This window comes from Salminus brasiliensis, chromosome 4, assembly GCF_030463535.1.
Source record: "Salminus brasiliensis chromosome 4, fSalBra1.hap2, whole genome shotgun sequence".
NCBI lineage: Eukaryota > Metazoa > Chordata > Actinopteri > Characiformes > Bryconidae > Salminus > Salminus brasiliensis.
Window position 1 is genome coordinate 45494794 of NC_132881.1, and position 13417 is coordinate 45508210.

The window sequence follows — 13417 nt, forward strand, 5'->3', positions numbered from 1 at the left end:
ACATTAGCAACATTAGCATCCTTAACACCGGCCACTTCTAACTTCTAATAAGAAAAAAAACCTGAAAAGCAGCTTCTCTTGAGACTTCTCCTGGATTAAGAATTAACCTGAAGACTTTTAAGATGTTTAATGAAACTAAAATTGCAGCTTTTTACCCTTGAGGTGCTTCGAAATGTGGCTTTTCTTCAGGATGCTTAAATGCTGATTAGGAAATTCCCAATAATTACATTAATTTTGCATTAATTACTTAAATATTGGCCTTTTTCTCTGATGATGCAACAGTAGCAACGTCACCCTGGAGTTTTTTTAAACTGGCCCAAGCTCCACAACTCTAGAAAATGAGATCACTGCTGCCGGATATCAGCAATGATGCCCAATTATAGCTCCTGGAAGTCCTCCTTCCTGAGAGAATATCACTGGAACAGATAAATTGAGTCATTGTGGAGAGCGAGGACCAGTGCACACTCAGGCTGCTTCCAGAAATGAACTTTGTAAGGTTGTGGAATTGTGGGTTTAGAAGCTGTGCAGAACATCATTAAATGTGTTTGTTAATCTAGTATGAATCTGCAGTGTGATTGGCTGTGAATCAGACCTGTCAGATCGTATCTCCCAAACATTGTGGTGCCCTGGTGGAAGTGGGCTATATATAAAACATGCTAATGACTGCCCACTTGTCCGGCCTGACACTGCTGGATGACTGGCTGCCTGCCTACCGATTAAGTTTACATGAACTCTCTGCTACTACTATTATTATTATTATTATTATTATTATTATTAATAAAGAATACTGATTATCTGCATGTTTCATCACAACGAGTGTAATCAGTCTTATGTAATTGAATGTAGTGCTGCATATTTTGAGTAAAAATCACAGTACTCAGTATGGGAGAGTATTTGGATTGGTGCATTTTGTCTACATGACAAAATATTATGATAAATATCGTATATTGTAAAAAATGTCTTTAGATATATCGACCAGCTCTTCTTCTCCATACTTTTATTATTATTATTATTATTATTATTATTATATTATATTATAAAGGGAAAAGTTATGTCACCTATGTCTTATGTGATGATACAGGGTACAGGGATTTTGATCAATAATTATCATAAATTGATATGTGTAATGTGTAAGAATAAAAAAAATATTGAGATTTTAAAATGGGCAAATGTATTGGATACCTTTGTGCTAGACATTATAGAGGGAGCTGTGGATTGTTTAAATAATAGTAATAATAATAATAATAATAATAATTGTGAATAGTAGATTGAATAGTCTTCTGTAGTAGCCCGATTCCAGAGCTCCCTCTGTAACAGTAGTCCTTTTCCAATCGACCTCATGAACCTACTAATTGGCACAGCTGTGAGCCTTATAGCTATTGAGTGTCTCCTGTGGCGTGAAGCTGACGTGAATGTGCGAGCTGTGACCGTTCAAACTGGACCGGATCTGTGGGAATTTGTGGAAATTAGCTTATTTTAAGTGTAAACATTCAGTTCTGAGCGTTTCTTTGTTGTCTTGCAGGAGAACGAGCATCTGAAGAAGTTCCAGGTGACGTGGGAGCTTCACAATAAGCACCTGTTTGAAAACCTGGTGTTCTCCGAGCCCATCCTGCACAGCAGCCTGCCTGCACTTGTCGCCCAGCTCAAGTACGGTTTTTGCTGATGTGTAACCTCTGTAGTCGAGTGGGAAGTGTGTGTGTGTGTGTGTGTGTGTGTGTGTGTGTGTGTGTGTGTGTGTGTGTGTGTGTGTAGCTGTTTGAACAGTGCAGTTCTGCTTGATTGAGCAAGATTTCTTTTCCATTTTAAGCCTTTGATCATGTTTCCATGTTGATATAAATACAGTCTTAGCGGTAAATGTGTATTCAGAAAGTGTGTGTGTGTGATTCAGGCAGGGAACGGCGTCTCATGACTCGTACAGTGAGGACATGTACAGGGCGCTTCTGGACAGTTTGCACGGGCTGGAGCAGGAGATGAAGGCGGTGGCGGTGGAATGGATGGAGTGTGAGAAGAGGATAGACGATTACGTAGATGAGCAGGTTACTGTTACTCAGCACCGTTTTAGCTGCTCTCTGCAGCACACTGTACTGACACTTTCCCCACACAGGCTCTCACTTATTCGAGTCTTCATCAACATGTATATTTGATGAAAACATCTAAAAACTGCTGAAAAGCTTGTTTCCTATCAACTGTAAAACATTTGCCCTGCTCTTGTATTCTGATAATGAAGTTTGAAAAGGCAATTTTCCCATGTCCTGTCCTACCTTAAAAGGCCAGTACCATGGAAAATATAATTATAATTATTATTATTAGTAGTAGTAGTAGTAGTAGTAGTTTTAATAGTAGCAGTGGTAGCGGTAGTAGTTTTAATAGTAGCAGTGGTAGCGGTAGTAGTTTTAATAGTAGCAGTGGTAGTAGTAGTAGTAATGGTAGCAGTGGTAGTAGTAATGGTAGCAGTGGTAGTAGTAATAGTAGCATTATTAGTGGTAGTGGTAATAGTAGCAGTGGTAGTAGTTTTAATAGTAGCAGTGGTAGTAGTGGTAATAGTAGTAGCAGTAGTAGCAGTGGTAGTAGTGGTAGCAGTGGTAATAGTAGTAGCAGTAGTAGTGGTAATAATAGTAGCAGTGGTAGTGGTAATAGTAGCAGTAGTAGTGGTAATAGTAGCATTATTAGTGGTAGTGGTAATAGTAGCAGTGGTAGTAGTTTTAATAGTAGCAGTGGTAGTAGTGGTAATAATAGTAGCAGTGGTAATAGTAGTAGCAGTGGTAATAGTAGCAGTGGTAGTGGTAATAATAGTAGCAGTGGTAATAGTAGTAGCAGTGGTAGTGGTAATAGTAGCAGTGGTAGTGGTAATAATAGTAGCAGTGGTAATAGTAGTAGCAGTGGTAGTGGTAATAGTAGCAGTGGTAGTGGTAATAGTAGCAGTGGTAGTGGTAATAATAGTAGCAGTGGTAATAGTAGTAGCAGTGGTAGTGGTAATAGTAGCAGTGGTAGTGGTAATAGTAGCAGTTGTAGTGGTAATAATAGTAGCAGTGGTAATAGTAGTAGCAGTGGTAGTGGTAATAGTAGCAGTGGTAGTGGTAATAATAGTAGCAGTGGTAATAGTAGTAGCAGTGGTAGTGGTAATAGTAGTAGCAGTGGTAATAGTAGTAGCAGTGGTAGTGGTAATAGTAGCAGTGGTAGTGGTAATAGTAGCAGTGGTAGTGGTAATAATAGTAGCAGTGGTAATAGTAGTAGCAGTGGTAGTGGTAATAGTAGCAGTGGTAGTGGTAATAGTAGCATTATAGTAGGGGGCAGTGGTGGCTCAGCGGTTAGAGTGCCGAGATATCGATAACAGGGTTGTGGGTTCGATTCCCGGTCTCGGCAAGCTGCCACTGTTGGGCCCTTGAGCAAGGCCCTTTACCCTCTCTGCTCCCCGGGCGCTGGAGTTGGCTGCCCACCGCTCTGGGTGTGTGTGTGTACTCACTGCCCCTAACACATGTGTGTGTGTGAGTGTGTGTTCACTACCAGATGGGTTAAATGCGGAGGACACATTTCGCTGTACAGTGACAAATACGTGCACCTTTATCCTTTTATCCTTTATTATTAGTGGTAGTGGTTATAATAGTAGCAGTGGTAGTAGTGGTAATAATAGTAGCAGTGGTAGTGGTAATAATAGTAGCAGTGGTAGTGGTAATAGTAGCAGCGGTGGTAGTGGTAATAGTAGCAGTGGTAGTAGTGGTAATAGTAGCAGCGGTGGTAGTGGTAATAGTAGCAGCGGTGGTAGTGGTAATAGTAGCAGCGGTGGTAGTGGTAATAGCAGTAGTGGTGGTAGTGGTAATAGTAGCAGTGGTGGTAGTGGTAATAGTAGCAGCGGTGGTAGTGGTAATAGTAGCAGCGGTGGTAGTGGTAATAGCAGTAGCGGTGGTGGTAGTGGTAATAGCAGTAGCGGTGGTGGTAGTGGTAATAGTAGCAGTGGTGGTAGTGGTAATAGTAGCAGTGGTAGTGGTAATAGTAGTAGCAGTGGTGGTAGTGGTAATAGTAGCAGTGGTAGTGGTAATAGTAGTAGCAGTGGTGGTAGTGGTAATAGTAGCAGTGGTAGTAGTGGTAATAGTAGCAGCGGTGGTAGTGGTAATAGTAGCAGTGGTAGTAGTGGTAATAGTAGCAGCGGTGGTAGTGGTAATAGCAGTAGTGGTGGTAGTGGTAATAGCAGTAGTGGTGGTAGTGGTAATAGCAGTAGTGGTGGTAGTGGTAATAGTAGCAGCGGTGGTAGTGGTAATAGTAGCAGCGGTGGTAGTGGTAATAGCAGTAGTGGTGGTAGTGGTAATAGCAGTAGCGGTGGTGGTAGTGGTAATAGTAGCAGTGGTAGTAGTGGTAATAGTAGCAGCGGTGGTAGTGGTAATAGCAGTAGTGGTGGTAGTGGTAATAGTAGCAGTGGTGGTAGTGGTAATAGTAGCAGCGGTGGTAGTGGTAATAGTAGCAGCGGTGGTAGTGGTAATAGTAGCAGCGGTGGTAGTGGTAATAGCAGTAGCAGTGGTGGTAGTGGTAATAGTAGCAGTGGTGGTAGTGGTAATAGTAGCAGTGGTGGTAGTGGTAATAGTAGCAGTGGTGGTAGTGGTAATAGTAGCAGTGGTGGTAGTGGTAATAGTAGCAGTGGTAGTGGTAATAGTAGTAGCAGTGGTGGTAGTGGTAATAGTAGCAGTGGTAGTAGTGGTAATAGTAGCAGCGGTGGTAGTGGTAATAGTAGCAGTGGTAGTAGTGGTAATAGTAGCAGCGGTGGTAGTGGTAATAGCAGTAGTGGTGGTAGTGGTAATAGCAGTAGTGGTGGTAGTGGTAATAGCAGTAGTGGTGGTAGTGGTAATAGTAGCAGTGGTGGTAGTGGTAATAGTAGCAGCGGTGGTAGTGGTAATAGTAGCAGCGGTGGTAGTGGTAATAGCAGTAGCAGTGGTGGTAGTGGTAATAGTAGCAGTGGTGGTAGTGGTAATAGTAGCAGTGGTGGTAGTGGTAATAGTAGCAGTGGTAGTGGTAATAGTAGTAGCAGTGGTGGTAGTGGTAATAGTAGCAGTGGTAGTGGTAATAGTAGTAATAGTAGAGGTAGTGGTAATAGTAGTAATAGTAGAAGTATTAGTGGTAATAGTAGCAGTAGTGGTAATAAGATAATCCTTTATTAGTCTCACAGTGGGGAAATTCTTAGTAGTAATAGTAGCAGTAGTGGTAATGGTAGCAGTAGTGGTAATGGTAGCAGTAGTGGTAATGGTAGCAGTAGTGGTAATAGTAGCAGTAGTGGTAATGGTAGCAGTATAATTTTAAATAAAGGGGTTTGAAGTGCAATTTCAATTATTATTCAATTTAGATTATCATGAATAAACAATTTTATTAATTAATTTTATTCATTGTACTTATTGTCATTCTCACTTTTTTATTTATTTAGTTTTGATATAACTTAATTCTGGCAGTTCTTTATTATTATACATATTTCAGGATTAGACTTCCATTGAAAGTTCACAAGGTCACAGGTCCTTCACCTGAAAAGTTGCCATTTTTGAGATATAAGGTTTTTGCTTGACATACAATATTGTTTTTCACTGTCCAGTGAAAAATGGTGACTTTACGGGAGAAGGCAAAAATTGTCAGTTTGGAATAAACTTATTTAACAGTGACTTCCATTCAAAGTTATTTAGAGCGTTTTTATTGGTTCGTTCATCCTCATGCAGTGTACAGAGCAGCTACAGGGTTAAACCATGGAGAAAACTGACAAAAATGCAGATTTTCAGAGATATTGAATATTGAAAATGGAGATATTCAGTTTTCTCCATGGTTTGGTTGCTGTAGCTGCCCCGTATCCTGTGTAAATAATTCTGGATGATTGGACCAGTAGAAATGCTCTAAAATTGCTTATAGAGACTCTTATTTTACATTAACTTCCATTCAAAGTTGAGAACAATTTTGCCTCTCCTGTAAAATCGCCCTTTTCGGACAGTGATGATATAATTTCATGTATTTTTCATCGTCTCAAATAAACTTCAAAGTACAGATTTAAATTTTTACTTAATATTTAAAAAATCTAACTAGGTCTGGATAGCAGACAGCAGAAGGTTGCCACACTAGCCTGTACAGTGGTTCAGTTGGCTTGGCCTTTTCAGGTCAGTGTGGCACAGACACGACTGTAACCTGATTAAAACGCAAAATTGCTTGTGGGCAGCCTTTTCAATCTTCTGGTCGGATTTTGACCTTTGGGTCGGGCTGTTCCTGTAATAGCTGCAGAAACGGACTGATTTCGGTGATGAATCTCTTGCATAAAGCAAACTTTCCACTTGATTTTAATATGACTTTCTACTTTACAGCTGCTTTTCAAGGTGGAAGGCCAAAACCTCACGAATCAACGGACTGAACCACACAAGTCTCTAATCAGTAAAAGTGTAAGTGTTGTCCTTTCCTTTCTATCTCTTTTCATTTATCTGTATCTGGTGGTTCAGTCTTGCTTCTTCCATTATAGTAATCCATGTTTTTCCTTTCCTAGATGTCTTTAAGAACCAAGCAGCGGATGCTTAAAGAAGACGGAGAGATCTTCAAGCAGAGAAGGTTTTTTGAGGAGCAGGTAATGTTCAGAACACCTGATCAGCTCTTTAGTGCTTTGACACAAACCCACTCACCTTTCACTCCTTATGTGTTTATAAGCATAGTGTTGCTCGCATCGCTGTTTTTATAGTGTGTTTAATATCTTATAATCCAGTCTGACTCCCATCTCTGACCAATCAGCTCCCAGCTCATTTACAACACTGCAGTCTAATCACTTTCTGTGTGTGTAGTGGTGGTACGCCTTCTGGGCCCTCTGGTATCTGTAGTTGTTGTTGTAATAACTGGTTTATAGTGGGTGAATGTGCTGTGTGTGTGATTAGGCTTTCTATAGTGTGTCTGTGTGTGTATGTATGTGTGTATTAGTATTAGCCTCTACTCTATTCTGCTGGTTTATAAACAGAGAAAGGCGAGCGAGCGCTTTTGCGGTTCTCCCGCTGGTAAAACGAAGCGTTTCAGTGAGAGTTTTATAAAGGGTCAGATATTATGGTCTGTTTTCATGTTTCACTGTAAAATAGCTCTGCACTGCCACAGACTCTCAGCTTGTTTGTTTACTTGCTGGAAGTAATGTTCATTAATGCTGTATTCAGGCCTGTTAACCTGATCCATTAAAATAGGCCTGGATCGGATCGGGACATCCCTAATCATGAAATTTGGACACACTATAAAGATTAACTGCTGGATTCACACTAAAAAGCACAGAATTTGAGAAAAAAGGTTTTCAGATCAAGCCTTGTGTAGTCATACAAGGTACAGCTAGTAGTGAAAGGCTTTGATAGCTTGTTGCGTGATATATATTAAAGATATATATATAGAGAGAGCATGGAGATAATAAAATACAATAGAAAATATATCAGGAAATAACAGTATTTACAAAAAGAATTGATCAGCTGTTGTGTAATTTAAGAGGACCGTGGTTCAGATCATGGCTCACCAGTGTGGTTAACCAAGGTTGCATCTGTTCTAAATGAAATGATCCAACGTGAAATAACATTGTTTATGCAGTTCTTGCAGAACAGTAAGAAGTCTCTGGCAGGGGACAGCACCTTCACAGACACCGTAAAGCAGATGCTATCCTCCAGGCTCAACATCCCAGACTGTCCCAACTGCAACTACAGGAGAAGGTGCATTTCAGATGATGTGTTTGTGAGCCTTTATTACACCAATCATCCATAACATTAGCAGGTGAAGTTAAAAACATTGATCATCTTCATCTACGGTGATTCATCTGGCTGTGTTAGGGAGCAGGTGAACGGTCAGTTCTTGAAGATGATGGAGGCTTTAAAAGCAGGAAAAATGGCAATGCTTTGACAAGAGCCGGACTGTGATGGCTAGAACATCTCCAAAACATTAGGCCGATCTTGTGGGGTGTTCCCGGTATGCAGTGGTCAGTCGCACCAAGAGTGCCCAGAGTAAAGAACCGGCGACAGGGTCATTTAATGTGATCTGCTGTCTTGGTGCCAGATACTGCAGGACACCTTCAGAGGTCTTGTGAAGTCTATGTCTCAAATGGTCAGATCTGTTGAGGTGGGACACGGGGATCTACTCGATATTAGGCAGGTGGTACTAATGTTATGGCTGACTGGTGTATAACAGTACCGTACTGTTCATACTGTAGAGTATGTAGAGTTTTTAGACAGTCTCGCCTGGCCAATCCAAGCTTATTTTCCCTCATGTCCGTCCTCCTTCCACCAGGTGCACGTGTGACGACTGCAGCCTTTCGCACATTCTCACATGCGGCATCATGGACGCCCCTGTGGGGGAGGAGCTGCACCTGAAGCTGCCCCTGCAGTCGGATCCTCCGCGGGACTATCTAGCTGAAGTGCATCCTCCCAGCATATCCTCTGGAAGCTGCGGGTCCGGATCCGGGTCTGGATCTGGGTCTGGATCCGCATCCAGCTCTCCAATCACCATCCAACAGCACCCCCGCCTCCTCCTACCTCAGGACGGAGCCCCCACGTTGTGAGTCATACTGTTGTGCCCTGGGAGAACCATCAGGTTTAACAGCAGCCATTGCTGACGCACACAGCTCGTCTAGTTTCTGTAGAGAAGTACTGCCAATAGAATAGGACTCTCTAGAGTGGATTAACATGAACCTACTGACACTGCTGCCTAATGCCAGGCGTGGGCGTAGCCGTGGAAGGGGTAAAAAGCCCCCAGCATTGAGCTGTTGAACAGGTGAACTACTGTGTTCTCTGCAATAATGGTGGTGCTCCATCCATTACTTTTGGGATAAGTTGGGGTGGGGTGGATTGAGCATCATTCAACATCCTGACCTCACTAACGCGTATATTGCATTCACAACAGTACTTCCTAGTCTAGTAGAAAGCCTTTTTCCCTGGACAGTAGAGGCAGTTACTCCAACAAAAGCAGGATTAACTCTGTTTAATATGCTTGATTTCAGTAGAAACAATGAATGAGCAAGTGTCCCAATACTTTTGTCATATGGTCTATCTCAAGCTTAGACACTGCTAAATACAAAAGAAAAGAATGTAGGAAAATACAGAGAGGGGAATGGCTACTCTATGCTTCTTCGAGTGCCTCCACACTTAATAAAAATGGATTATTTTATAGTGCATAAAAGCCGCCTGAGTCTTTACTGACGCAGCAAATTCAGACAGGAGTGAAATCTCTGAGAACCACCGGTGATAAATACTTTACCCCACCTCCTCACATAAAACTATCCCATCCAATACTACTTTAGTCAAAATACAGTGCAACAAACGGCTTGAGTCATATTATTAACACAAGGCTTCTGTTTCTCAGCTGCCTTATTTGTTTATTATTATCTTTATTATTATTATTATTATTGTAGTGCCACACCTTCAGAATGACCTTATTCATTCTTTTTATCTCTGTATTTTTTTCAGCGGTAGTGATGAAGATGACGACGACGAAGTGCCTCCACTCTCAGCCATCTACCCCCTGAGCAGGTATGAAGATGCTGGGGTTGTGGCCAGTATGAACGGCATCCACACACAGCTGAACGGCGGGGGAGAGAATATGGCTCTCAAAGATGAGGTGAGCCTTCCTACAATCACTGCTTACTCCGTATACACACATATACACACATATACACACAGACAGACAGAAATGTCCTTCTGTCTCAGTGTTTATGGATTGAATACCTGATCTCATAAATCAGGGGTGGACAGCTCTAGTCCTGGAGGGGCAGTTTTCCTGCTCAGGCGCACCTGGTTCAGCTCGCCTGTTAATATGCCAGGTTTAGTAGGTCTGTTGGAGCAGGGAAATCAGCACACTGTGCTGGACTCTGGGCCCTGTTGCCCAACCCTGGTCTTAAAGCAACACTATGTAGCAATTTCACCTTAAAATATCAGTTTTGGATTAATGCTGATGCTCCACTGACTATGACTGGGAGAATGCTGCCTCCAGGCCGGAACGCTGCTACTGCTCTGGGAAACCTCAGACCTCCCACCACCACTGTGTTATACCCAGTGTCATATTACTGTAAAGCCCCGTACCCTCAAATGATGCTTCTAGATCTCTCAGCATGTCAACAGATGCACTTGTACAGCTGTCCTTTAGGGGGGGGGGGGGGGGGGGGGGGCATGACTTGTGTTTACAGCAGACATGTGAAAGTGAAGGACACTGCCCGCCTGTAGGGGGAGCCCAGGAGCCAAAAAAAGTGTTTTGAAATATTTGTATTTTATTTTTATTTTTATTTTTTTTTATTCATTTGTTAATTAATTAATTGAATAAAATTTCAACATGGATTCTTTGGTACAATTTTAGTACAATTCAACAATTCAGGAGTTTTTTTTTTTATACACCAAGTATACACTGTAAACACAAATGTGGGTAATGGAGATAAAAAATACACCAAGCTTTTTTTTTGTACGCTCTGTAATAGCGATTGACTTAATATTGCCAGAATTTCTAACATTTTTGGAAGCAATATTGAACATAATTGTGTTTCAAAGGAAATCACAAAAAAATGCATGCAATTGGCCGAGCACAGCAGTACCGTGGATTTCAACCTCCGCATTTAACCTACTGACACACACACCAGTCCACACCTAGTAGGTTGGTTGGTTTTTTGATCTGAACGCACTTTGTCTCCCCAGTCACCAAGGGTGAGCAGCAGCAGTTCCTCAGAGGGGGATGACGAGGAGGGAGACAGAGGAATCGGTCAGCCTCTAGGCCAGCAGGGGGAGCTATCTCGAGGCAAAAGTGACAGTCCTCCTCCTTCGTACCCACACACACAGGTATGACCACACAGAAGTTGATAATATAGAAGTTAGATCTGTGTTAAATATTTTCTCTGGGAGGATTTGTGATTTAGATCATGATATAATAAATTAAACAAAATTATATATATAAAAAATATAGATCTAATCATAAGTATATGAATCTATATAAAATGTTGATTAATATAGCTGCAAGTAGGACCATCACACACACACACACTTTCAGTGTTTCAGTTCTTTATTAAAACCATTTAGAGCAACCTTAGTCATTAAAAATGTATTATTTATAAAATGGATAAATGTTTAATAAACTTAATGCAGCTAAAAGGCAGTTAACACTAATCTCAGCATTTAGCATATGGTCTATCTTTATAATTAATAACTGTGTAGTTACACATTAATAATCATGCAATAACAGTATAACTACTGGTAATGCCTGTTTCAGGTGGATTACAGTAGTACAACATGAGGTTTCCCTTGCCACTGTCGCCACTAGCTTTCTCGAAAGAGGCTCGGACTCGGATCTCTGTAAAGCTGCTTTGTGAAAAGTGCTAAATAAAATAATTGAAATTGAATTTTACTTGTGCAGTTATATATGCATAATTACATGGGTACATTTCAATAGCTATGGATAAATCAGGATCAGGGCAGATCCTGGCATGTTTTAATAAATCAGGAAGCATGTGTAATGGTTGGTGTGGCGCAACAGATAACACCACTACCTGTCACACACACGCCATGTGGGAGACTGGGGTTCGATTCCCGGTCTGGGTGACTATGCTGCGCTACACCAATAAGAGTCCTTGGGCAAGACTCCTAACACTACACTGACCCACCTGTAATACGAGTAACCTTGTAAGTCGCTCTGGATAAGAGCGTCTGCTAAATGCCGTAAATGTAAATGTAAATGTTCTTTGTTTTATCTACAGTGCTTAGAGCGCCATCTGGTGTCTTTATGGCGCCATAATAATAACATGAAAACATACCTAGATATCTGAAGCTCTCATTGAACCGCTCGCCTTTCTCTTTTCAAACCAGCACTGAATAACTCATTCAGAACTGACTGGAGGCTAACGCTAATGCTAATACACACACACACACACACACACACACACACACACACACACTTGCACGCCATAGAAACCCAAATCTCACACACAGCACATTCACCCACTATAAACCAGTTATTACACACCAGTAGACCAACAACCACAGATATCAGTCCAGAGTGTGTACCACCACTACACACACACACAGGAGGTGATCAGACTGCAGTGTTGTAAAGGAGCTGGGAGCTGATTGGTCAGGGAGGAGAGTCAGACTGGATTATCAGATATTAAACCCTATAAAACAATCATTTAAAGAAAAGTCTTGACTAAACTAAATCAGTCAGTCCAGAAAGTCTGATTATAGAAACTGATACTGAATCCGTTAATCAGCAGCTCGTCTGATCTTAACTGTGGGGCTGGATTATTATGTATACACACTAAAATCACATTGGTTCAGTATAAAATGGGACCAATAAACAACTTATCCCACACCTCTGATTTACAAGGGCTGGATTAGAGTGAATTATCTGTATTGAAAGGCTTAATTAATTAATACCTGTTTATTAATTAGTAGAAATGTTGTTTGTGTGGTTCTCTGGTGGTTTCAGGTAGAACAGGTGCAGCACCCGTGTGAGTGTCACGTCTGTAACCAGGGCAGTGGGGACGGCAGCACAGCGGGACTCGGCACGGCTGCTCTTCCCCCTGGCCGTCTGCACACAGGGACCCACCAGTTCTTTTCTGAGAAGACTGCAGCCCACCCAGCACTTCACCTCTACCCCCACATACACGGCCACCTGCCCCTGCACAACCTGTCCCAACTGCCTCGCCCACTGCTGCCCACACTGTACTCCAGCCCTCCCCTCACTCACAACAAGGTCAGATACAGTCATGGAGACGCTACTTGTACAGATACTTTCTGCTGTTCTTGTTGCGTTATCCTGTCCTCGACAGCAGGGGGTGTATTGCATCAGTGTCTCAACCTCGTGCCTTGCTCACTTCTCTGAAATCGGCCTTTAGCTCACGCACAGTATTTCACTTCTTACTGGGCAGGTCCCTTTCTCTGTTTCTTTGGACCGATTCCTTATTTAATAAAAACGTCACTTTTCTATAAATGAATGCCATAAATGTCCATCGCATCTACTAATCTGAGCTGGACGGTCTATGGTTATTATTATACGACTAGGACTTTTATCTTCCTAAATTTAGGGTTTATTATTCAGTCCCTTATAATAAGACTTGTGACTAATTATGAAAGTAAAGTAGCAGTAGCAGTTTCTTTTATTTATATATATAGATATATATATACACATACACACAAACACATATAGCTCTGTCTCTTCATTTTTCCCAGAGCTATATGTGTGTGTGTGTTTGTGCGTGTATATATATATCTCCAGAAAAAATTAAGAGACCACCCTACATGATAAGTTTATCTGGTTTTACTATTTATAGGCAGTGTGTTTAAGGGAAATGAACATTTGCAGTGTATATCATAAACCATGGACCTCTACACATTTATTATTTATAAACATTTCCTCTAAATTCCAAATAAAATTATTACTATTTACAGCATTTATTTACAGAAATGATAACTGCTCAAAAACAACT

At 41.4% G+C, this 13417-nt stretch overlaps 1 protein-coding gene across 1 annotated transcript in view; it reads left to right on the forward strand.

Moving 5' to 3' along the window:
* Positions 1–13417, forward strand: part of fam193a (family with sequence similarity 193 member A) — a 37862-nt gene that overhangs the window by 13677 nt on the left and 10768 nt on the right. Inside the window, exons 7-15 of the mRNA XM_072678563.1 lie at positions 1523–1647; positions 1889–2036; positions 6321–6395; positions 6497–6574; positions 7558–7676; positions 8248–8514; positions 9423–9573; positions 10638–10778; positions 12418–12684. Coding sequence (XP_072534664.1) covers positions 1523–1647; positions 1889–2036; positions 6321–6395; positions 6497–6574; positions 7558–7676; positions 8248–8514; positions 9423–9573; positions 10638–10778; positions 12418–12684 — 1371 coding nt within the window. The remainder of the gene's footprint in view (positions 1–1522; positions 1648–1888; positions 2037–6320; positions 6396–6496; positions 6575–7557; positions 7677–8247; positions 8515–9422; positions 9574–10637; positions 10779–12417; positions 12685–13417) is intronic.